This window comes from Haliaeetus albicilla, chromosome 12 (assembly GCF_947461875.1).
Source record: "Haliaeetus albicilla chromosome 12, bHalAlb1.1, whole genome shotgun sequence".
Classification (NCBI taxonomy): domain Eukaryota; kingdom Metazoa; phylum Chordata; class Aves; order Accipitriformes; family Accipitridae; genus Haliaeetus; species Haliaeetus albicilla.
Window position 1 is genome coordinate 30,630,039 of NC_091494.1, and position 25,997 is coordinate 30,656,035.

Consider the following 25,997-nt stretch of genomic DNA (forward strand, 5'->3'; position numbering starts at 1 on the left):
GCAGTATTGCCAACAGCAAAAGCAAAGCCCCTGTTGAAGCCTCCAGCGCTATGGGACATTTCACAAGTTCTGACTTTGCAATACAAGGCTTTCTAGATGAAGAATGAATCATGGTTTATGAGTGCAAAATTAAAGAAGGGCAACATTAAAATAAAATCTTATAGGCTTGCATGACAAAATTTTACAGCAAATAGTAATGTCTTGCTTCTCCCCCTGCTATTTTCTGGCATGATGATGAAATGCAGTTAATAAATATGTAAAAATAATGACTCTTCCAGACCTTATAGCATTCATTTTAATAGATGCTATTTAACTACAGACAGAATATAGATATCTACCTTTCAAATGCTGGTTACAAAGATTGGCAAGGCTGCCAAAAAAACGGCTTTTTTTTTTCCCCCCCCCAATAGATATCAAAAAAGAAACAATTTATATGTTGAAATTGCCTTTATTTTTTGATCCATAAATATTTGTTACTGACAAAAGTGGAAAAATCCTTAAGACTCTAAATTTTACTAAACTGATAATATTTTTGTTTACAGTACATACAGAATGTGCTTTTACAGGTAAGTATAACAACAAGAATAATACAGAGAAAAACAGTCAAATACTGCTCATCTTGAAGCTCGTTTAATGGTTAACCAAGAGTCTGTGCAAAGTTACAGATACAAATGTACTTCCTCTTCAGTACTACTGTATAATAAACATGGAATCCATAAACTGGGCTAAAGCACAAAAATATCCACTTAACCCTTCTTAGGAAATATTGTCCCCAAACTAAAAATATTACAGTAAGAAGTGTCTTTCTCAGAGCCAAGAAATCCTTGCTACAAAAATGTCTAACAGGTTTGCAGACAGAAGGTCAGAAGCCATTACAAAGCACATGGGCAGAGGGTCAGGGTGGCAGGACACACATCTCCCTGCAGTGGAGGCGGTGGAGACGGAGACCTCCCGGACATCGTGCGGTCATGGTGGAGACGTGGGACGCCGCTTCACTCACTGCTGAGAGCAGAGATCTCTTTCAGATTTACACTAACGTGCTCAAATGGGATCATCCAACTCTCCCCTTTGTCCCCGGGCTGCGGGTGAAACATAGGTTGGTTTTCCCAGCTGCGTTTTGGGCTCGGTGAGGGCACCTCCTTGACAGCCATGAACCAGCTAAGAGAGGCTGGGAATGATACCTTCCACCATACACTTACAGACATACAACACAGAAGCAGCTGTTCTCTAAGAAGCAGTCCCAACACAGGCTTATTGCTAACAACAATTTTTATGAAAATATTTAAGCCCCTTTCTCACATATTTCCCCTACTAACTTTTTACTCATCTGAAATATACTTGAACATGAAATCTGTATATGTTAAACATATTTCAGCGGAGTCCCTCCTTCCAGATTAAACACTAAATCTGAAACAAAACTAAGACAAGCTATTTCTCCATCACATGAACTGCAGATGGCGAATTGATCACAAATTAGAACATGTACTTCAAATACAATTAAAGTTACACTGTTTCATGATATTTTTGTTTGTTGTGGTGGAAGAAGATGAAGACATCTTCCTAGCTACCAGGACCCACCCATCTCTTACCAAAGCTTGATGCCAGGCTCTTGCAGGTTCCTGGTGGGAATGCTTCTGATAGACACAAGAACAGAAATATGCATACAGGAAGCCCAGGTACATGGGACCAGCTTTGCAGCCAGCCAGGCTAGCACAACAGCAGACAGAAATAAAATCTAGGCCAGGAAAGGAGGGCTTACTCCCAGGTAACTGTCCCTGTTTCTTCCCACCCACCCACCCCCATCCCCAAGTAACAGATCATCATTTATAAAAGGAACATTAAAACATTGAAAAATATTTCATTTTTCCTTAAAACACAAGTCACTGGCATTAGAAGACATGACAAAATTTCCGTTCCATGTGGTGATCTGTGTGGTTCATTAAAAATAGTTTTCCACATTTCAAAGAGTGATTCAATATAGTTTGGAAGCTTAGATTGGCACAGGGTCAGTCAGAGCTTAATGATTGTATTTTACAGTATGTATGTATATGTATGTGTTTGTGTGTATATACATATACATACATGTATCTGTACTAATGAGACAGTTGTATAAAATCCAGTGCAGCTCACTATTGTGTTGCTGCTTGGGGAATGCAAATAATTATCAGTTTGTAGGAAATAATATAAACTTTTCTGCATCACCCTCCCCCAGTCCCTGCACATGCACTCTGGGAACTGGATGCTCCACAGATGTATGTTTCCACCTGTGGGTTGGAGAAAAAGACAGATCAATTTTTCAGAGCATATTAGATTAATCAAGGCAGATTATATTTTACTGTATGGAGGAATGTGACTGCTTCCTGCTTTTCTCCTGAGTGCAGAATGTTATGGTGACTCAGACATGAGGAGAAGAAAGCAGAAAGGTCAAAGTACAGGTAACAGCATCCCTTAGAGCTGCTGCCTGCTAGGAACCCTGACCAGAAGGAGAGCAATGGGAAATCTGGGGAACTGCTTCCCCCCACCCCAGCACTCTCATTCTGGACAGACACTGGATTGCAACATATCAGACATGATGTGGCAGGACAATGGTGACAAACAATATTAATAAAAATGCCTTGCTGTTCTACAGTGTCTGTTGTGAGAGAGTCTCAAAGCACTTCATAGGCATTGTGGTATGAACCCTCATAATGCCTCTGTGGAATAGGAAAGTGTTACTATTATCATCACATGTTGACCATGGGGAACCAAAGTGCTGGGGACCAGGCTGTGGGTCATGACACACAGTCCTGGACTAAGTGTCTTTACAGTGACAAATTCTCAGAACAAGTAATAAGGAAAAAAATGATGTAAGAACATCTGTGCATGCTGAAATGCCACTGCTCTAGCTACCAACCCATTCCAGCACTCAAAGCAAACCATGGTGCCCAGGAACAAATTGTGGTCATCCAGGGCATAGTGCCTCCCCAGATAAATTTGCTGAAAATTTTCTGTGTTGGTGGCAGAGTCCCTGAAGAGATTTGGCCTTGAAAAGCTTTTTGATGGTTCTTGTGGGACACATCTGCTTAAAACAGTTGAGTGGGTGGAAAAGACGAAGAAATGGGGCTAAGATTTCTTTGGAGTATTATTGCCCAGGTAGGACAAGTTAGCAGACGACCTGTGCTCTTTGTCAGTCTGAATAAGAGAAGGCTCTGAGGTCAAATGGCCTGGAGCACAACACGGCATCTGCACGGGCTACTTGAGTGAAAAATTTCCATATCTGCATCTGGTCCAGCAGCTTCTTAGTTCACAAATGGAACATTTAGATGAAGACTAGAGCTTAAGACATACAGCTATGGAAATGGAAAGAGAGGAGTGTTCACCTACCCGTGGCCTCACATGGTCACCTCTGCTCCTCTGGATCTGCCACCTCAACTCCTGGAGATTCTAGGGTGGACTCTCCTCTCCCACAGTGTTCACATCTCCCTGCTTGAAGAGAGGAAGATCCTGGCTTTGCTTGGGCCAAGAGAGAATGGAAGAGCCCCAGAACCTCAGCAGGGACTGCCTCCCCATCAGCCGTGTGCATTTCTCTTCTCTTAAGAGTCACAAACTTCAGTCTGTGGGAAGGTCAGCAAGAGCGGTATTTTCACAGGGATTGCCTTCTGTGAAGAAATATCCAGTGACTGAGCTGAGGAGCTTGGAGGTAGTCAGGGGAGAGAAGTGTCCATCAAGGGAAGGGGTCAGGAGATGAGGTGTGAGCCTTTTCTCTCTTGTCTCTCCCATGCCATGAACTGCCACTCTGATCCATAGGCAATTCTGGTTGTTATCCAGAATGATTTTGCCCAAGGCTGCATGGTAATGACCATCTGAACCATGGAGACTCTTATTTATTCCTTCCCAGTTCAGTTTCCGTCAAACAAAGTCCCAGTACTTCTCACAGATGGAGTCCTTTCTGAAGACAGTCTCCATCAGATGGGGCAGAAGAAAGCTCATGAACTAGGACCCGCAGCCCCAGGACAGTCTGGGAAAGAGAAAGGCCACATGGCCATCCCACAGAGACCTACCTCTAAATCCCACTGAGGGAAGACAGCATGCTCCTCCTGCTTACCCTGCACCAGAAGAACCTAGTGCTGCATCATAAGCCTCTAGACAAGACTCAAGCTCACAACAACCTACAATCATTGTATGCTACAGGACTGACATGTTGAGCTTGGAACATCATTAAGGCCAGGAGGTGGGAGGTATTTGAGGGGAAGGAGAAGGGCAGAGCTAAGTTAAATGAAGTTTAGTGAAGAGCCGTGTAGGAAAAGACTCAGCCCGGGAATGTAGGACATGAAGAGAGAAGTACTGTATGAGAATGTGTTTACAGCCTGAAGTCAGTCGTCATTTCACCCAGAGGAGGGAGCATGCCTGCCATTTGGGTTGGCAGCATGGGTGTGTGCATGTGGTGGGGCTTTGAGTGCACACAATGGACAGTGAGTGCTGGAGAGAGTCCAGCATTAACAGTTACAGCACGGGGTGTGGCTGGCCTTCAAAACCTCTGAGACCCTTTCCTGGCCACAGAAGTCTGTTCTAGTGTGAGTTAGTTCTACAGAATTTGATAGGAACACAAATACAAGGGAAAAAAAAAACCCAAACCAAACCAAAACCAAAACCAACAAAAAACAAAGCAAAGCCCAATCTGGCTAGAAAGCCAAAGATAAAACCCTCACAAATTCTGGACCCACAAGTCTACATTTTAAAGATTTTACAAATATACATTATCTAATTAGCAGTATATCAGATATACAACATGCCCATTTATTATAATTATGCTGGATATATAATTTATATGCATGAAATGTAACTGTCTTCATGGTTAGGATTGGTACTTAGTGGAATTGGAATTTGGAAGGTTTTCTTGGGGGGGCCATTACATGGAGAAAAAAATCAAAGAAAATTACTGACCTGCTTTTTGGTAGACAGACACCCTCAGCTTTCTGCTTCTGCTAAGGGCTAGAAAAAGATTTGCTACATATGGAGTTCTAGGTTGTAACTGAGAGAAGAAAATATGTTCAGAAACAGGGGAACTGGGCCAGTGGAAAATGCTATCAGGAAAATAAAGTTCTGGGGAGAAATCCAGGCTCAGTTAAACATGTGGTAGCCTTGCCTTGCAGGGGTCTCAGTGGAGTCAGGACTTCCCCCAGCACGGGTCAGCAGTGTGAAGCTGAACAAATTCTGGTGCTTTAGGTTCAGCAGTGGCAAGAAGCTGGAGGAAGAGAAGCCCTATTCCTCCTTCCTATTTACATGTTGGAGACACCAAGATACTAGAATGAGTGGAGAAAAGGGTCTAACAAGCATTTCAGCATATTTGTGCTTATTGAACACATCAACCCCACTACTTCCTACACTGAGAGAGCAGGCGATTTGTAGGCACTAGTATATTTTTATCTTATGAGTATATTTAATATAAACTAAAACTTTATTTCTCAGCCAGGCTATTCTTGTCCCTAGATCTGCCAGTCCCCTAGGGAAGTCTGCCCTTGAATATGCTCCAAGGGTGAGGAAGAACAGATGTATGGATGCTGGCTGATATCGAGCGGTCTGGAGGTGATCCCCAGCAGCCAGAAGCTTATCTACTTGCTACAGAAAGGCCAAACATGAGGGCTGGCATGAGGACCGAGAACAGGGCCCCTTTCCACCCGGATGGGGTGCTGCATTTTCTCCTCCCTGTCTTGGGCTGCATGAGACTGTTCCTACTTGTAGCAACTGAAAAGTCCTAAATTCATAAAAACAATGAGATAATGCAGGTGAGCCCTTGGAAGGAGCCATCTACTACTATGGCTTTCTTTGACAGAAACTGATGCATGTCAGGAAATTTCCTCTATTATCCCTCACTATGGTCTGTTTGCGTGCTTGAGTTCTTCTTATGTCACTGATGAAGGGGTGGCTTTAAAAACAAGAATGTGGATGGGACTGTCAGAGAAGTCTTTTCAGACACTGAGTTATTAGAGGTTATCTTGGCCTATAAGGCCACTGCAGTACGGGGTGCTGTGGCCACCCCAGTCCTTAATGAGTATCTACAATGCACGAGGTCATATCAAACAGTCACCTCTGTTTTGCTTGCTGTGCGGTAGTGATGGTGGTGTCCTGGAATATAATGCAGTTGTTCTACTGTGTTGTGCCGTCGGGAGGCGAATGCTTGGCGCTTGGCGGAGGTTGGGTTCATACCTAAGGTATTGTACAAGTTATTTGAGGCACTAGGATGGGAGTGCATTTTTGTCATCCTGTAGCGATCCAAGACAGGTGTTGATACAAAGACGTCTGTGTGTGACAATGCCCGTGACATAGACTGCTCGGGGTACCCCGACCGCTCCGGGGAGAGCAGGGGGTCTTGGGAGTGGAGGCGCTCTGCGGACAGAAGCTGCTCGTCTGAGAGGATCCGTTCATAGGACATGCTAAACTCCTCGGGCATGATCCTCTCAGGAGACAGCACTCTGTCCTGGGACATGGCCCTGATGGGACGGCGAGGCCTCTCTCTGTGGTTGGTCTGTTGAGACATTTTGATGACGTTGATAGGGAGCGTGCCCCGGGCTGCCAGGTCGGGCAGGTGTCTCCTCCTCATGTAGTATTCATCAGCCTCTTTGTCAGCTGTGGGAAAGGAAAGGGAACAGTTAGAAATGTCAGAGTGTTGTCCCATGGGGTGAAAAGAGGCTGTGGACAACACACGGCCTTGGAGCAGCCTCCTGGTGAGACCCGAGGGACTATCTACCAGCAGCTGGACCTGGGCATGGGCATCCATGTCAGCGTGCTGCCTGTCAGAGAGACATCAGCCCTGTGTGGGTTGTGTTGCCATGGGCTTATGGCAGACGGAGGGAGTTATAATTGCATGCAGACAGGTATAAGGCCCTGTGTAATGCATCACACCTTCTTGCATCATGACACAACAGAGTCCTTATGGTGTCAAGTCCAGGCTGTGGTATGGCATGATTTACACAAATGGTGCGTTATGGAGAAATTATCAAACGTCACCTTCACAATACACTTACAAAGAAAGCACAGGGAAGGTGAGCTGAGGCAGGCAAGTTCCCCATTTGAGGAAACTCATACCTCGCTTCTGGCCTCAGATGTGGATGTGCTCTGGGATCCATGAGTGACTTCATCATGTTTTTAATTACTATTTTTGAATATTTGTAAATGTGATCACAAAGCAGGTTTGTTGGGCATGGGATGCTTTCTCTGAGACATTGAATCATCTGCCTAAGGTTTCATTTTCCATTTTTTCAGACACTTTGGTTGTTGAGATAGTAGAATTTATCCCATGGAACATTTCTTGCTCAGTTTGCTTCTTCTGTGTCGTAAATGATCTCTTTGTTGCTCGGAAACTCAGCACCCCGCCCCCCTCCCCTCCTCTTTTTGGCTTTCAAACAAATGCCTCAGACTCAGAGAGGATGTTGGCTACTGCAGATGTACCCTGATATATCACTTTAATCCTACAGCAGCTGGAATGTCCTGATTCAACCAACTTGTAACTTGAAGAAGCAACTCCACAATTATTTCAGCTTTTTTAAAAAAACAACAGAAACACAAAAGCTTTCTGGTAAACCCATTTGATGTTCATATGCCTTAAATTGGGGTACTGGGATTACCTACCTGGAATTAAGATTAGCAGTCCTTGGGCTTCAAGCTCAGTGCAGCTTGTGAACTGTCATGATGGATGCAGAGGTGTAAAGCATGGAACATCAGTCCCTTACCAGAAGTATACTGTTATAAGTGGAAAAGCACAATGCTGGCCTCCATGGGTCAGGGGATGGAGGCATGTTTAATGCTCATCACTGATCATCTGTATAAGCCTTCTTCCTCATTTCTTTGTCTAAGATGTTTTCCTGATGTGTTCAAAAGCATCTCCCATGCTTTCTGGCTCATCAGTGACTTCAGAAGACCCCAAAGTGAGACCCATCCCAGACACCTGGCAGGCAGCCATCCTCTCCTTGGAGAAGACAGCAGAACACCTGCTGGTGTGTAGGAAGGGGAATCTTCATGCAAAGGAAAAGCAAATTTGTCCACCTTACAGAGGAAACAAGGTTTCTTGCAAAGTAACCTTATGGGAGCAGACTGGTGTAGAGACTACTGAGCTGGGAACACACACGCGTGACCCAATATGCACTTTTCCTATCAGTCTTAAGCCAACTGTTGATGGGCAGAGACATCATCTCCTATATGTCCTGGCCAGCTCCTGGGACCTGTCATAAAATTCCTTTGGAAAGTCTTTTTCTTATAAGACAAGTATGATAAAGATACATGATAATAATGATAATAAAAAGGAACACCACTGATTTTCTCAGCTCCAGTATTTCATTCAGTAGTAGGTGATGTAAGATGGGAAATTATCAGATGGTAGAAGAGGAAAACTTCACATGCATGGAATTCCTGAGGATGTTTGAGTTATAAAAAGAGCAAAGCTCTGCTGCAGGACAGCGTGGGGCAATCACAGGATGGGTGAGGTAGATGGTCCCACTTCCGATGCTTAGAGTCTCTGTAGGCATTCAACAGACCTGGTAGTTAAATACAGTTTGGAAATTTCCTATTTCCTCTGACATAGCCATAAATCTATAAGTTTTATGCACCGCTTTGGCTGAGAAATGAAGACAACTGCCTGGCTGTCCCATGAGGCAGAGTGCTTTTGGAGGAAATGTCAATGCCTTGTGATACGTGATTGGTGCTGACAACATCCCAGAAGTTTGCTCACAAGGCTACAGTTACACATTGGTGCCTTAAGGTCTTCACCCAAACCCTGGAGTGCTGTAAGCTTCCTGTGCTGGATGATCTTATTCACTATTTTCCTCATCTCCTCTCCCACACATTCAGCGCTCTCTTCAATGCCCCCTGGACCCTGCTCCTCATGGTCCTGTGAACAGTCCACATAATGCAGATGATCTGTGAACAGGACGATTGATTCCCCTGTCTCAGCATCCAAAAGTACAAGCTGAGCATATATGTGTTGAAATGTATGGCCTGTTGGCACTGCTGTTGCTGCCAACCTCTTCTTTACCACCTACACATCACCAAGGCGTGAGGATTACCCAGAGCTCTCCTGCACTGGCATGCTTGCTGCTGATGGGATTTGCTCTCCAGAGTATATATTGTAGAAATGAGTCTTTTTTTGCAATCAAGAACTTCTTGGAAGAATATCTCATTGCAAATGTCAGACAGCAGCTCCCCTGACCTCAAACCCTTGTGTCTTTAAAATCACCTTCTAAGAAGCCTGAGAAGGACTGGGGAAATTCCATATGGCAGCAGTAATTTTAGACATTGTTATTCTATAATGTGGCCATAGATATACTTGCGCACACTTAGTGTGCACAGGATTATGATGCCTGAGGCTGAGTACAGAATAGGAGCTGAGCAATTAGCACTCTGGCACTTGGTCTCTGCTCTGGATGATAGAATTTCCACTGGATTTGCCCAAGTGACTCTAAATTGATGTAATTAAAGCAGAGAACATCCCAAATGGAGATGTGCTTGGATGCTCGCACCTGGCTGTAGTAATTGCCAGCAGGAGCTAAACCAGCTTATGTGAGGTTTACAGTGGTCTGAGTCTGCTAGGGAGGTGGCAGAATCAGCTGCTTAAAAGTGGTTTGAAGTTGTTTCTTGCTAATTTAGAGAAAGAAAAGCAGCATGTTCTACATTTTAAAAAGTTTTGCCAATTAGGAGCATTAAAAATATCCTTTCCTTCCCTATTCCATCCCTGTAAACAGTGTAGAAGTTTGCATGGCCTTTTGCTGGCAGTGGCTAAACCATTCAGGGAACTGATTTCATTTCAAAGGTGTTTCTAAGCTCATGCAGGCTGTCTCCTCCCATGATGCAGTTGGCACAGGTATTCTGGGAACATTTTCAGGTGTAAATAAACTTCACATCTCCATCTCAAAGGAATGAAAGCCGAAATGGCAGTTTCCCATGAGCAACAAGCTGGTTTAAGCAGGCACCAGACAGACATTTAACAGGCTGTTGCCTCTGAAAGGTGGTGTCAGTTCATGAGCTCTGCTGAACCAGTCATGGAGAACGTAGCTTGACGAGAGGCCGAGCGTGCTGTATCACACTGTGCCTTCGTGCTGAGGGAGAAGCTCAGCACAACTCTCTAACCACAGCATTTCTGCACCCAGAGGAAGCATGAAATGAATACAGCTCCAGGCTTTTGAGAGTGGAGGCACCAGGTGCTTCACTCAGTGGAAGGGGGTGGGAACTGTAGACATCTGGTTGCATAGTTTGCTAAAATCAAAATGTCTCCAGGACTTGAGACCATCCAGTCTGATTCATCTCATCCTCATTGCACCAGCAAGTTCACTGGGAAAATGAGGCTCTGATATTGCTACCGCTTATCTTTTCATTGATGTTTATATGATAACTGACATTTGTAATTTTAGTCAAAGTAAAACTACAACCAAATATGTTTCTCCCTCATGAATGTGCTTAAAAATTAAAAGATGTGTCCTAAGTGGATTCCAAAAGGCCAGAAATGATGACCAGACAGAAAGAAATCACTGACCTATTGATTGACAGAAATTTCTCTTTTTTTAAGTCATTCTTGTACTTCTGAGGCTTCACTCCTGTTTTTCAAACATTTGGAATTTAAATTACTGGAAATCACATTTTCTGCACAATTTCTGGGTTTTTCTCATTGGTTTTGTGGGGTTTTTTTTCCATCCTTTCTTTCCTCCTTTGGCAGTTTCTAGAATATTGACCAGGGCTGGTCTCACCAAAATTCAAGAGTGGGTGAGTGCTTCATCTGGCTTGGTTTTAGGGTAAACTGATTTGCCCTCAGACAGCTTTTTTTTTTTCCTCCCATTTGGAGGGAGAGCCCCAAATGAGCACTCTTACATATCTCACCTCGTCTAAGAAGCCATTGCAGAAAGGCAGAGCACAGCTCCTCTGACACTGTAATTAGAGAAAGAAGGTACATTTGTGGTGTTCCGGGAAGAGAATGTGGAAAAGCCATGGATATTTTTTCTTCCCATGGTTGTATGCTAACATGGTGAAAATATATGCATACTTCTATGTATGTAAGGCCATCACAGTAATTTCTTTGCTTTTCTTTCTCTGCAGTTCCAGTGTATTTCCTCTTTGGGCTTGTCTCTCCTGTTTTAATTGGCTTTAACATTTTCAAGCTGCCTAGTCATTTGTGATGATTCTTTAGCCAACACCAAGTGGTTTAATATACCTGAAAATATTAGCTTCCTTCTTGACTGACCTTTCTCACTTAGCTGGAAACAGCAATTCCCTGGAGTGCTGGGCAGGACAGAATTAATACGGCTGCTCTTGCTCAGCCGCATGTTCCCACACCCACCCACCTACCACTGCTCTTCCCACGTGCCAGCTTGACAGGGCTGCCAGGGCAAAGCTGGCACAGGGCTTCCCACGGAGGGGGTACCCTGCCCCTCAGAGCTCCTCCTACCTGGCTTCACAGGTAGCAACCCTAGATGGGTTTCTTTTTGTCTGTGCCTTGAAGTAAGAGCTGGGGAGGTAAACAGCCATGGAAGCAAAAAGCTCACTTCTTGCATGGGACCTGGTTCTGGCTGGCTGCTATGCAGCCAGTAACCTGTTTCCTGTTGCTCCTAAAAGGCCTGGACTATCTTCAAGCTCTTGCTCTGGAAGGAGAAGAAGCCATGGTGCTGGTTTCTCAGTCAAATGCCAGCAGAGGTGAGTACCTGCCCTGCAAATCCAGCGGTGAGGAGCTCCCCTCCCCAAGCTGGGCACATTCCCCAGGGACGCACAGGTGCAGGCAGCAGGTATAGCTCATCTCTTCATTGTTGTACAAATCACTTAGATGAGTCTCCTAAAGTGGGATGTACTTTCTTAAGCTCTAGGCATCAAAAATTAGGCTTGTTACCCAGCAAAGAGCTAGGTAGCTTCCCAGAGCAACTCTGGTGTCAGTGAGAGACTGGGACCTTCAGAGGGTTCATATGGACATGACTGTCCTTCAATGATTACAGAGATGCCTGCGTCAAACAGACAGACAAGATTCCTGATTGCTGGCTGGCTAAAGTAGGGTGAGGTGGATCTGACCATACCCTTGCTGGGCTCTGTCTCCTCATCTCTGGCAATGAAATAATAAATATTATTTCTTCCTGGATATGCCTTGATTATTCAATTTAGATGTTCTTGGGCAGAAACTGTCTTTCACTATCTGTCTCTGCTAACTGTGGGAAAATAAGTGACCTTTAGCTGTCTGGCAAGCCTGAGGAAACCCAGGCAAATAGCTGAAACAGCCTAAAAAAGTATCTAATGCCTATAGTATTTCTTTTGTTTTACTCAAAAAGAAAGACTGTATTTGTTAATGACCTCTTTACAACATTCATTTTTTTAAACCATGGCAGGGAGTTCATTAGAAACAAGTAATTTTAAATATGAAAAATAAATGCCCAATAAGTCATTTGCAAAGCCCAGCATTTAGATATTTCTTTTTTCTGGATTTTGTGTTACCTTTAGCTCCTTCATATGGAATAGGAAAATGATATTGCTGACATTTTACAAGGAAAGGTCTAGAAGCTGAGTGCCTATTTTCCTTTGGCTCTGGAGAAGACCAGCTATAATAAAGTGATTCAGTGATTCTAGAGGTGCTGAGCATATGCAAGCGCAGTGGAAGCATAGAGTGCTTAGCACTTTTAGAGCTGAAACTGCTTATTTAGTTACTCAAACATACAGTGTGAGGCAGTTGGTTTGACGTTTGTCAAGTGCTTTGCAAGAGGATGTGTTGGTGCCTTGCAGAGATGACAACTATATCTAGATCTACCATTGATGGGTAAATAGCTGGTATTTCCATTGCAGTGTGCATGGATTCCCTTCTAGGGTTGACGCTGCTGAAAAATTTAAGGTGTGAATGAACCCCGCTCTAGCTAATGACTAAAGACTAACTCTAATGTTCTTAGATTCATGTTGACTGTCAGGTATCCTCTGAATAGGAAGAGGGACACTAACTGTCCAGAAGGTCAGGAAAAGTTCAAGAGAGGGATGCTTACTATGCTCAGCACATTCTTGAGGACATTTAATCTTGGCACCTTAACACAAGCCTATTTTTGTCATTTTAGACAAATATCTAGGAAATGTAATGCTGGACTTCAATACTCATTCCCTTCTGCTGTGATCTACTGAGGGGCAGGTTGTACAGGTAGGGGCTTGACCTTTCTTCAGCTGCTGAGCAAAACTTTTTGCAGCCAATGGGTCAGACTGCTAAGAGACCACTTAGTAAGGTATTGCTCAGTGCAGGGATGGCATTGCTTGGTGTGAGTGAATTTACACTCAGTGTGAGTCAGGTAAGCATTGTAGGAGTAGGTAGAGGATAGTGTTCAAATCTGACATACATTTCCACGTGTTTCAGTTAGCATTCATTTGTGGTTTTTTAATGTTTCAGTGAGATACATCAGTAACTTTAACATGGAGCTCAAGGAGATTTCACTGAGCATCTATGCACAATATGTAAAGCAATAAATGAACCACAGGCTGTAAGAGGTCCTCACAATCCCCTACGTCATGACAGGAGCAGCCATTGTTGCTGTTCCTGGTGGGCACTTCTCTAACATGTTCTCAGTGATGCGAGGACAGAGATCTCCCAGACTCTGAATAGGAAGTACGTACCACAGGTAATCCCAGGCACTACAAATCAATTACAAATGAAACAGTAGGGTTTTATATATATATATGTGTATGTGTATATGTATGTATATTATAGTATTTTTTTATATTTTTATAGTAGTTTTTTTATATTTTTGTTCTCAGCTGAGAAATGAAAATAGATCATCACCTCAAAATGGGGACATTTGAAAGCAGTAATATTACAATGCCATGATTTCAAGGGTTTTCCAATATCAGATAGTATCATCAAAGCTGCTCAAGAACATGGACGGTTCATCACTGGGATGCATCGAGGGAAAAATGCTTATGGTTGGGAGTGTGAGATCCAAATGTTACCAGGGAACAAAGCTCATGGCAGAAGCAGAGTTGTGCACGTGGCACACTGAACAGGAAGGATGGCAGGCTCCAATCACAAAATACCTTATCTCTGTTCTCCAACACGGTTAAGAACATGCTTACTTTTAAGCACATCAAATGTATTTGCCTTAATGTTAAATGTACATAAGTCCCACACTGAAGTCCCAAGGAGTGGGCTGAGATTTTTATGTGCTAAGTTTCCATTCCATTTTCTCTTCTGAAAAATCTTCCACAGAGATTTCTTATGGACAGTCCAAGGGCTTCCCTGCCACTTAATTTTGTTTGTCTCACTTAACTGGCTAAATTGGGAATACAGATTTTATATAGACTAAGGAAGTAGGATCTGCTCCTCATCCTCACCTACCTTCAATGAAGCAATTGCAACTATAAACACCCAAGTTATTTCTCTAAATTAGGCAGTGTGAATACATGGCTGCATCCAAAAAATGCTCATGGAAACATACATGCTACAAACCTAGTGTCAGTTTGGAGACAGCATTTTCCTGCACAAATATCACTTATTTCATAATCCCACCAAAGCTGAAGAGTTTGCCATCAGCAAAGGTGATGGGCTGGACCATTACAGGAAAGTTGGCAGAACAATGCAATACATAAAATAGCAGGAAAGAACAGATACTAACTAGTGTGAACAAGGTAGTGAGCAATGTGCTGAAATATCAGAGATGCACCATGGATCAGTGTACAATACAGGTCAGGACCAGATCTGGACACATACACCATGAAACACAGCAGATTGCAGCACTGTTCAAGGCAGGCAGATGTGCTCCGACTGAAATAGTAGCTCCCAACCATTTCAGCAGCTTTTTCTTGGCCTGGATTTGTCATCTCATTCCAGATACTCCATGGATGGTAAGATACCTGCCCTGGGTATGCTGAGGTGAGCTCAGCTGACCTGAGGCAGCCAGCTTGGCTCATGTCAACTCCGGCAGAAAGAAAAAGGATTCTCAGTTGACTCTATCAGGAACAGATAGGAGGTGGAGTAGTGGAAGGCAGCACAGCAAGGAGGTCAGTAAGCAAATAACCACATGTGTTCTCACAGTAATGAAGCGATTCTTTCTCTATACTCTTCCTTGATGGGGAGCAACAGCCAAAAGAATCATTACCGGAGATGCCAACTTGGGCAGTACAGCAATAGAGGGAAGAAGGTTATTGCTTTAACATTGTGCCCACCATGGCTTACAAGCAAATGAGATACAAAGGAAATGAAATGAGCTGACACCTACTTAGTCTCTTCAGAGAAGAATATTTACTTGGATTTGTCTTGACGGCAGACTCATAGGATGGTGGGAGGTGAGAGAGGTTCTGGAAGGACCGGGAGAAAGACAGATCATAGGGTTCGGTGGCAGAAGTAAGGATGTTGTTCATTCGTGGCTTGTCTGGAAGAAAAAAAAAAACAACAACAGAGAAAGGCATGTCTATATTATGCACCAAACTAAGCTGAGAAAGGCAAGCCATTCCCACAAACTCCGGCAGGGAGAATAGCTGTATCTGAGCCAGCCTCAGTGACAGGCTGTTGGACATAATTCAAAGTAGTACCGACAGATCAGTGAAAAATGGATCCTGTGGTGTTGTTCCCTTGTCCACAGTGATTATGGAGAGAAGCAAACAGCTGCCTCAAAAGTGCCTGGACCAACCAGCTCTCCTTACAGCGGGATGGTGGTTCTGGTGGACTCAGCTCACTTACCGTGGAGGGCGGTGTCATGGTGCTAAGAACTGACCCCACTGCAGCCTGCATGAGTTCAGGCAGCACCTACCTTTACCTCAGCAAGCTGTGCTTTCCCCACCCTCAGAGATATAGGAACGAGTCTATGGGGTTATTTCAACTGGGGCTGATAATCAAATTGCTCTCGTTATGCCAGATTTCTGATTAATGCTCTGAACCTGGAGGCTTATAGGCAAAGCCGGTCCATGGCCCCAGCTGTTCTGGTGGGCTCTAGAGACGTCCATGCTTCACCTGCACACAGGAAAGTGTGAAGTGGAGCTGTGGGGTGCACATCTGGGTGCAATCAGAAGACAAGGCAAGGTTTGGAGAGCTTCCTAAGGCAACAAAGGAGGTGCCATCCCTGAAGGCTGGAGGATGTCCCTGTACTTATTTTCATTTTGTTGGTCACTGAGGTAGTCCCCAGCCAGCGTCAAAATGCCCACTGTCAGGATGCTAATGCTGAGGGCACTGTCAATAAAGATAAGCACTGAGCCTGGATGTTAAAATTCAAGTCCAGACAACCTTCAGAGTTTTGAAATCATAGTCCTTTGCTGCAAGCTGGATAGAAAATGGTCTTTTATCAGCTCAGCCAAGGGACAGGGACCTGTTGAATTGCATCTATAACTCCCAGGTGTTCAGATATTAAAACAGGTAGGTACAAGAGTATTAAAAATAGCAGGAGCTTCAATTATTAGAAGCAAAGCTAGAACTAACTACAGTGGGCTCTAGAGGAGCTTGCAGCAGTGATGGGATTGCATTAGTTGAGTCAAAAGGCCAAGGAGGTGGCCACTTCAAGTACAGTCTGAAAATGAAATCAGAAGGCTAAATTCTCTCATACAGCCAAGAAGCAGCAGAATGCCCATGTCCTGGGTTCATGCATTCCTGTTGTGCACCCATATAAAGTGTGCTCATGAAGAGCAATGCAACATCTCCTAGAAAAAATTAAAACAAAATCCACCCAAGTAGGGCACAGATATTTCAGCAGACATTTTTCTAGACCTGAGTTACAAATTAAAACCTTTCCTGCAAAAAAAAAATTTGCAGGAGTCAGGCCACCTCCTCCCCTGCTGCCTTTGTCCTGCGTGGAGTCCTGTTTGTGTTAGACAGCAGAACATCTTCTCTGTGAGTGCTCACATTTCTCTACGTCCTTGGTGCTCTCTGTTGCCTAGAAATGGACCCAGCAGTTCCCACACATGTCTGCGTGTGGAGATGCAGAGCTGCTCTACAACTTTTCTCCCACTGTGACTTTCCCTAGATGTTTTAAACCTTCTGTGACCTACCCTTCATATTGCACACATGCTTCTCAGTGAAAGACAGGCTGAGACAGTCTTGTCTTCCAGCACAAACCTGCTCATGATTTTCCAAAGCCAGTGTGGTCAGAGCACTCCTCTGCAGCTCTCAGCAGGGTTACATGCCCAGTGCTCAATTCAGAGGCACCTGAGCCATTTGGGGTATGCCAGGGTATCTAAGACACCCACAAAGGGCAGAAAAGAGTGATGTGGGACCTATCAGAGATCTGATGCCACCCATATTTAGGTGCTTGAATAACAACTACTATGTCAATAAACCCAACACTTGCTTTTTCCTGCCCCTGTTGTCACTGATTCCATGCACTCTGCTGCTCCATGAGTTTCCTCACAACAAAGCTTCCTGCAGAACAAATCACAACAGTCCACTCTTTCCCAGCTATGTCCAAGGTATGACCGTGAGTGGAAGAACAGCTTCCCCTCTCCCTGAGCACCAGTCTGGCACCAACCAGCATGGGATATCCCATCTTGTGTGATCCCCCACTGCTGCCAGCACAGCAAGATGAGGGGGAAGGAAACTGCTCTGTCAGCAACAGGGGCTTCACATGTTTCAGCAAGCACCTGCATGCTGTTTTCAGAACAACTGAGCCAATGTCAGCCACCCCAGAGAAAAGGAACAGCCCAGCTCTCTGCCAGAGCATCATTTTGTTCACAGTTCTGAGAAATTATGAGGCACTTTCTTACAGAATTTAGCAATGGTGAAAATTCCCTCTTAACAGTACAATAACCATCTTGGTAAATAAACTCTTCTTTTCTATTGCTTATGTGTTTCTCTGCACTCCTGGAATAGGGTTATTGTCTGGCAAAAAGAACATAGCCCCACGTGAGCATATAGCTAATGTGTCATCTCTCTGAGAACATTATTTTCTTGCTGATGACTTCAATCCATGTCTAATAGACTGACTGCAGGATTAGGAAGTGCATCATATTCATCAGGGCACTGGAAACAATTGATTAGATATTATCCAGTAAACAGAGACTATATCAGCATTGAAACTATGTCCCTACTCCTATTTGTGCTTGTGTGGCAAGGACCCTGGAGTAACATCTCTTTGCAAATTTCTCAGCCAGAACCTGTATCTAATCTCCATTTTGCATGGAGGTTTGGACATGCTGAAATAAGCCCAGTCATATGTATGGAATTTGTGTTCAGTGCCAAAGCAGGAGCATTAATTGACTGCTTGCACGAGGTGTGTGAAATTAAGTGCCACACATTTATCTGATGGGCTTGTGCAGAACCAGTACATCTTCTTACTGCTTTTTCCATCCAGTCAGTCAGAAACAGACTGTAATGATTTTGGCAAATGAGAAGTCACCTTGAAATCCACTACCCATCATTCAGCAAAATAAGGGATAAACTGAAATGACCAAAGATAATTTCAGATGTCTTTTGCATAATGTAGTTTGAGGGCAAGATCAGAGAACTAAGAGACTCTATTAAGGAGCAATATCTTGTGCAATATATATTCTGGGACCAGTTCAGCAGAAGTTTCTTAGTAGTTCTTCACTCCTGCAATACATTTGAGTCATGCTTTTCTCTGGCCTCTCTCCTTTTTGTTTGTGGTGTTTGTTGGCTCCTATGGAAGACGCAGGACATAATTAATTAACAGGATGTAAATAAAAAGGTCTCTCCTTTTCCTGCAAGGTGGCTGAGGTTGCACGCTGCTCTGTTTCCCAGCATTTCCACTCATTCCAGTGGAGCTCTACATTCTGGGCAATGGGAGATAACCACAGGAAAATGGACAATATGTCCCATGGTTACTGGGATTACCTTTGAAAGTTGGTATTAGTCCACATTTTCCTCACCACCATCCTGCAGTCACATGCCATTTTATGCCTCTCTGATATATGATGCATTCTGGACACAATTTACAAAGTTATTTGCAGAGGGACGTGGAGGAAATGAAGCTCACCCAGTGCATAGCATATACAACAGAGATGGGAACATCATCCAGTAGTGTCCTTTCTCTTGGTTTCTAAATTCTTTTTGCTACAGACTCGAAGTAACCACATGTTTTTACAGCCAATGCAACATCTTAAAATTCTGCCAGCGTCTCTCTGATTAATTCAGCAGGAGAGGGCTCAACTCTGCAGCATTTCCCCATCTACTGAGCATCAGTGATTTCACGGTGCTTTGACCAGAGTGCCGTGTTGCTCCAGCCACTGGCAGGGCTGGTAGCACGACACAGCACTGCCAAAAATTCACTAGGCTGCACAATGTTGGCATGATAAGTTCAGGAAGGGAGCAGGCATCTCTGTGGAGAAACACTCTTCCTTTGCAGCGCTAATCTCTCTTCTTGGACACCTACCAACCAAGAACCGTGCATTTCTTCTGCATGAGCCAAAATTGTTGGGCTGGTCCAAACCCTGTTGTATTTCCATGAGAACCAGTGGACTCATGGGCCAGGCTCAGAAAGGCTCCCCTGCTCCACTCAGACCACGGTCTTGCATAAAATCTTGAGAAGGTGCCACCCTGGAGCAGGCTGGCAGAGAGCTCTGCACCCGAGGAACCAGGAGCACTGCCTGCACTGAGGGACTGCCAGAAGAACATGTCTTCTGCTACATTCTGCATCCTGAAAAGGGTCTATGGCCTGCGGTTGGTATGTCACCCACACGGATGTTAGGGGGTTGCAGTTCCCTCTGTGCATTGGGGACTGCAATTATAGCTGGCCTCTGAGTAGACGTATGGATTCACTCCTCTGCTTTATGCATGCACTCGACTGCTTTGTAATCTAGGAAGGAAAGAAGTTCACTCCAAGTTGAGGGAGATCCTCATTCCACTGTCAGTGCTTTGCAAACTTTCTGCAAGCACAAGGCTCAGAAGCAGTTTCAGGATTTCTAAAGCTGGAGACTTGTGTTGTGGAGATTAGACCTGAAGTCTTCTTGAAGTGTCTTGCTCTTCCCCTGTTCTTGGAAAGGAGTTTCTGTTTCAAAGTGTGTTTACATGAGGTTCAGAACCTTTCACGTACAAGGACACGAACAGTTGATACCCAAGACAACAAAAGTGAATTTATGGCAAAGTTTTAAACAAAGCTCAAGTGGCAAAAGGGATCTGCTCCATATTTGCATAAGTCTGCACATATGTTGTGTGAATTTTGCAAGACATTTCAACAGATGCCTTTTAAAACATTCACCCAGAGAAAGCAAACAATGTCACCTAGGAGAAGCTGATACAACCAAGCCTTCTGCTGCTCAGCTTCAGCTCAGCATAGCTTCAGTCCTCTGTCAAAGCACACATTGCTTCCCCAGCACTGCCTTCTGCTCAGCCATTTGAAGGCTCAGACACAAAGTCTTCTCCAATTCTGATGCAAGCTCCTACAAAGGACTGCATTCCTCAGGAAAATCTGGTAGTAGCTGATGACATTTGGTAGCCTTCTGTGCCAAGACTTAGCACCTCCTGAGCCATCCTGGAAGTGACATACTGCTATAGCAGTCAAAGAACTGATGTTCACAGACTCAAATTAAAATTTATAACGTATATCTTCAGTGTTTGCTGGAGGAACTATCTGTGTTTTCACACTTCTTTTTTTATGTTACAAACACTGTTATTAATAGTCTTTTGCATCTTTCACAAAGAATCTCAAAGAGGTTTATACATTTCCAGGTCAGATCCTCTGTGGTGTAAATCAGCAGCTCTCCAGTGAGCAGCTGCCCTCATTTATATGAGTTGGAGATGCGGGATTTTAAATTCAGTCAGTGATAAAAACCCTCTGCATATCAGGATGGTGCTAGGATTAGGTCTTTCAGGGCTCATGACTGAGAACTGAGCAGCAATCTGAAAGGGTAAGATGCAAAGAGGATGAGGTACACCAGCACATTGCAAGATGATGCCGTTAAATGCTACAATATATACACAGCATAATAATATACCTGAATCTTATCACCCAGGGGCTATTAACATGACGATGCTTCTGAGTAAAGAAAGTGCTTAACTGAACATAGCATAGTTACACACTACAACACAGGGTGAGAGGAATAATGTTGCCAATTAAAATCAAAGGAAAAACTACAGAAAGTAGAATTGCACTTAGCAATCATAGCAAAGGATATATTCACTTTTCCTTGAGTTTGTTGCCTTTTCATGGGGATGCAGAAAACAACACATGGCTCTGGCACCAGAGCAGCCAGCATGTAGCACTGTGCAGAACTGGGACTAGGACTCATTCTTGCTGAATTTGAGATTGCAGTTGAAAACTGTCAGCCTGTTAACTCCTTCCATGTCTGCAAGTGCCTCATGCTCAAAGCTTGCCATTGCATGGAGGGGAAGCTGGTTCAAAAAGGAAAATACATCAGCATATTTGGTCCTGGCAGCAGACAAGCAAGGTGAGCAAGCCAAAACTAGCTCTAGCCGCTGAGGGAAACAAATCATCCATCCTGAATGGGCTATGTGTGACTGTCTCCTTTCAGCCCTTTGGGACTGGGGTGAGGCACAAGCTCCCCAGACAGCCTGAAGGCACTGCAGGGACCACCACAACCTTCTGGCGCAGTCATAGTGAGCTCCACACTGATAGCATTTCTAGGAAAGCAAATGCCCCCCCCCCTTTGTCTCAACAGTTTTACATGCTCTCATTTTTATGATGCTCTGATTTTGCCTCTGAAACTTTTAGTCTTTTTCACTGGTCTCACATTCACTAGGAATGAAGATGCTGCTTCCCCTTCTTATGGTTCAAGATCTTCTGCTTCTGTAAGAGGAACTTGAGGTCAGTGTCAGACCTATTTAGCTCATGTTGGCCATTTGCTTAACAAGTGTATTGTCACAGAGAAAAGCTCCTCGGGTTCCTCCCACGGGTGAGGGTGGAGATACGGTTACACAGCTGAGTTTTACTCCACAAGCCTCAGTGTTTTATTTATGATAGTCACTTGCTGGGTGGAACATGGGCCATGTCATGGGTGGCATAAAAGTATTCATCTGCAAGTTAAGGACTCCATGCTCAGCAGATGGGGTGCACCTCAGGTTGCGAGGCTGTTTTAGCCCTGCCATACTAAGACCATGAAAAGACTGATTTCTTTGTCCAAACAGACAATGTATTTAGTCTAAAAAGCAAAGACCAGTTGCTTCAGTGCTGAGCGCTTTAAAGGAAGCTGCCATTAAAGCCCTTTATCTGTTCTCAGCCCCAGGGTTGTTCTCTGCCCTCTACATCACTGACTAAAGGAAGGTCAGCACACATGTCATCAGAGGCTAGTCACATTGCTTAAGTCCAACCATGGCCCAACAAACCAATATATCCCCTGCACAGAGGTTGGCTCTGCACTATAGGACATTGTTAGCAAATTCTCAGGCCAAGACAGGTAAATGGTGATCCTGATTCATTAACGACTTTGCTCCAATCTGCTTTGTAATTGTGTAACCGGTGCTATATTGCAACACAACTATCTGTGTACTTTGCTTGGCAAAGTTGGTGTGCAAAGCAACTGAATCATCAACCGCTATCCCCATCACAAATGGCAACTTGTATGCATCAAAAAGATAGCACTATGTTGTCCGGTCCTGTCAGATTACCTGATTCATCTCTCTTCCCTCTTTCATTAAAGCCCTGCTGCTTTGCAGAAAGAGCAGTGTTCATAATGTGTCTATTTGTTCTGTAGGTTATATCCTAGAGATCTGATTATCTTCTAATTTCCTCACATATATTTCTACTGGGGATAAATCTAATTTAAACAGTCCTTAATTGTTATGATTTTGTAAACAGTGTCTTAAACACAATAGACACAAAAGTCTCAACAAATTGCTGGAGGAGATGTGACAGTATAGGGAATCATTTTCATATCTTCTGGGATTGTCCCAAATTGAAGCTTCTGGTCTGATGTTAGAAAATTGAAGCAAGAATTATTTCAGCAATATATCCCCCAAAGCCCTATTACTGTGTGGGAAGGAAGATGCCCTGGATTTCTGAAATGAAAAAAAGAGAAAGAAGGAAGAAAAGAAGGAAAGAAAAGAAAGAAGGAGAGAAAACAAAGAAGAGAAAGAAAAGAAGGAAAGAAGGAAAGAAAGAAAAAGAAAGAAAAGAAAGAAGGAAAGAAAGAAAAGAAAGAGAAAGGATGGATGGATGGATGGAAGAAAAGAAGAAAGAGAAAGAAATGAAGGAAGGAAGGAAGGAATATAAAAAAGACACAGAAATACATGCGTATGTATATAGGACTTTGTTTAAAGTTCACATGGGTACAGCTATAAAATGACATTTGTTTCCATCAGGACAAACCCAGACATCATCTGTGGAAAAACACTTGGTCAAATTAAAAACTTGAAGTGAAGCCATTTGTTGCTTATGGTGGTTTACCAAGTATTTTTTGAGATGACTATCAAATGCAATGAACTTACATAAAAATTATGATATGAACTCCCTACTAACTATATTATTTAGCAATGTGCTTGTTATTTATATAGATGTAAAAAATGTTTATACAAGACTCTTTTGGTTAGCATAATTAAATATGCACTAAATATAATGAGATAAAACTTCAGCAGCAGTAAAAATAAAGTAATAAGCTTTACAGAAACTGAGCCCAGGCAGTCAACATATATTTCCGTTATAGCTAACGCTACATTGCCTCAGTTCTGTTTTGTGCACTTCACTTTTTTTTTCACTTTTTAATGTTTTTATAGGAAAATAATTTTATGTGCTTATTTTGTATAAAGACTGAATAGCTAAGCAAGATATATTAAAATATCAAAAGATTTACCTGCATTTCATATGTAGAGCTTAGTTGTGCTTAGAGACTAGTACCTGAGCACTCACATTCACTTTTTACATACAAAACCACTGCATTTCCAAAAACTTCTGTAGAGTTCTTAATTTACAGCTAAAATCCACAGCTGATGTAAAACTAAAATCTAGAGGTAAGGAAACCCACGGCAAACTTCTGATTTCAGTGGACTTGAGGTCTGAAGGCCATCACTGAAAGCAGAATTTAGGCTGAGGTTTCTAAAGGACTGTCAATACCTCTATAATGGGACATTCAGTGTCCTAGAAGTGAATTAGGAGCGTGCATAGACTGACATCAGAAGAAAATCAAAAGACTTTTTTTAAGATGTGGGATACTCAGAGTCATGCTGGCTAATTCAGAGCCCTCAACAACAGCAGAAATTAAGTCCTGGTATTGCAGACCACAGGTTGACATATTCACTTGTCTGCGGTCACTTCTATTGATCTCCATTGGAAATTGTCTTCCCCAACATACCACATTTTCCAAAAACACGACAGACATGTTTCACCCCTCTGCAAACCCTCTGTGCCAGCCAGGCAGGGAGAAAAGGGAGACTTTCTTCTCACTCTATGTTAACTGTGCTGCAAACAGCACTATGCTAATTAAATGATAGCAGCCTGACAGAAGAGATTATATGTGATCCCACCATTAATTAGTCGTTATTCCTTCCTGCGTTGGAAGAGTTCAGTGTAATCACATCAGTGATCTCACGGCCACACAACCTACTGTGATGGGCATACCCTTTACATTGAGGAGCCAAGAGTGGCAAACCTCCAAGCCAGGTTAAAACAGAGGGTCTTGGGATTTTAAACCTGGGAACCTGAAGTTGAAGCTGAACAGCTCAGAGAGTTAAGGTCAAATCTGCTTTTTCTTTTTTCCCTGGCTCCTTGTGAGCACAGGTTGTGCTTATCCCCTTTAATTTGTTTCTTTACGGGTAAAAAACTGCCACAGTAATGCAAGGGCATACTTGCATAATGTGCTGATAGGTATTATGTGCGTTCATAGAGGGCCTATCACAGTGGCATCTGCAGGGAGCAGGACGTAGGCAACCAGCTAGCATCAGTCCATGGAAACAGATGTTTACCATTCCCTGCCTTTCTCAGCTGAACAAAGACAATGTTGCTGATAGGGATACAGTGGGTTGGTCCCAGAATACTGTTTGGTGGAATGGCTGCCCCACTGCACATCTGGATCACTCCCGCACATTGAGATCCTGTTATGATTCCCAAAGCCTTTGGGGAAATGAATGGGTCGGTACCGTTTGCTCTACTTTTGCAAAGGACTAGCTGGTACAGGAAGGGGAAAGGGGAGTACAGGGAACTTGGCTTTCATCCCTCGTCCATGAGGAGGTCTCCTGCAGAGCCCTGGGCCCCATGCCTGCCACAGCTAGGTTGTGGAAACCCTCCACTGCTCAGTCCCAGGACTGTATGAGTTTGGAAACTCATTGTAATGGGAATTACAGGAGAAGGTAAGAAACCTGTGAATTTTCTATGATGGTAGGAGATGGGGGAGAGATTACCAGCCCACAGCAGGTGACCTCTCATCCCAACAGGTATTCCAGTTTTCAACAGTTCATGCTTCCCTTCACATATACCAGGTCAAGTGCATCCTTGCTGGGTGCGGCAGTCCTTGGGGAGGCTGTAGGGAGCTCCTCCAGGCATGGGAGGGATTTTCTGGCTGTTTAGGCTGAAGCGTTGTTTGTTTGCTGGCATGTCACCTACAATCGCTGCCCTGCTTGCTCTATGCTGGTAATCTGAGAACCTTTCTCTGCTTGAGTGAACTGAACTTGCGCCATGTGCAACACAAGGCATGTCTTAAGCCTCATACTGGCTTCTTTCCGTTCTTCTGCTCCTTTCAGATGATGTCACTGCATGGTGGGTGCTAGAGACAGACTAAGGGACAGAGCTCATGAACGTGATGCTCAGAAAGACAGCTTATGTCCACCTACAAATTTGCATAATCACACATAAAAGGTACACCATGTCCTACCCAGGAAGGGAATTAAATTAAACCTGTGGCGTTGCTGAACTGTCTCAGAATTTCAGCAGTAATTATGAATACTGCAAGCTCTTTTGATGCCTTCTGTGAAAAGTCCAGATATCTTTTTAGACTCAGCAAGCAATGGCTTACCAGCAAAAGCACACATGAATATCATGAACAAAAGTGTCCATAACCATATGGATAACTTAGGAATAAAATATAACTCTGAATCATACAGTTATTTGTAGTCAGATCATTCAAGTCACTTTGTACAACCAATTATTAAGATACAGTAAATACAAGAAATGAGTGGAGAAAAGAAGTGAAAGTTTCTAATCCAA

The 25,997-nt window shown here is 43.6% G+C and overlaps 1 protein-coding gene across 4 annotated transcripts in view; it reads right to left on the reverse strand.

Annotated features, from left to right (window-relative positions):
• Positions 1-266: 266 nt before the first annotated feature.
• SHISA6 (shisa family member 6) overlaps positions 267-25,997 on the reverse strand; it is a 263,056-nt gene continuing 237,325 nt past the window's right edge. For 2 of the 4 annotated variants that reach the window (XM_069798871.1, XM_069798869.1), the window contains 2 exons: positions 15,186-15,338; positions 267-6,606 (listed from right to left, as the gene is read on the reverse strand). In XM_069798871.1, coding sequence (XP_069654972.1) covers positions 6,056-6,606; positions 15,186-15,338 — 704 coding nt within the window. In that variant the 3' untranslated portion in view covers positions 267-6,055. The remainder of the gene's footprint in view (positions 6,607-15,185; positions 15,339-25,997) is intronic. The other 2 variants (XR_011327180.1, XM_069798870.1) reach the window with 2 other exon arrangements.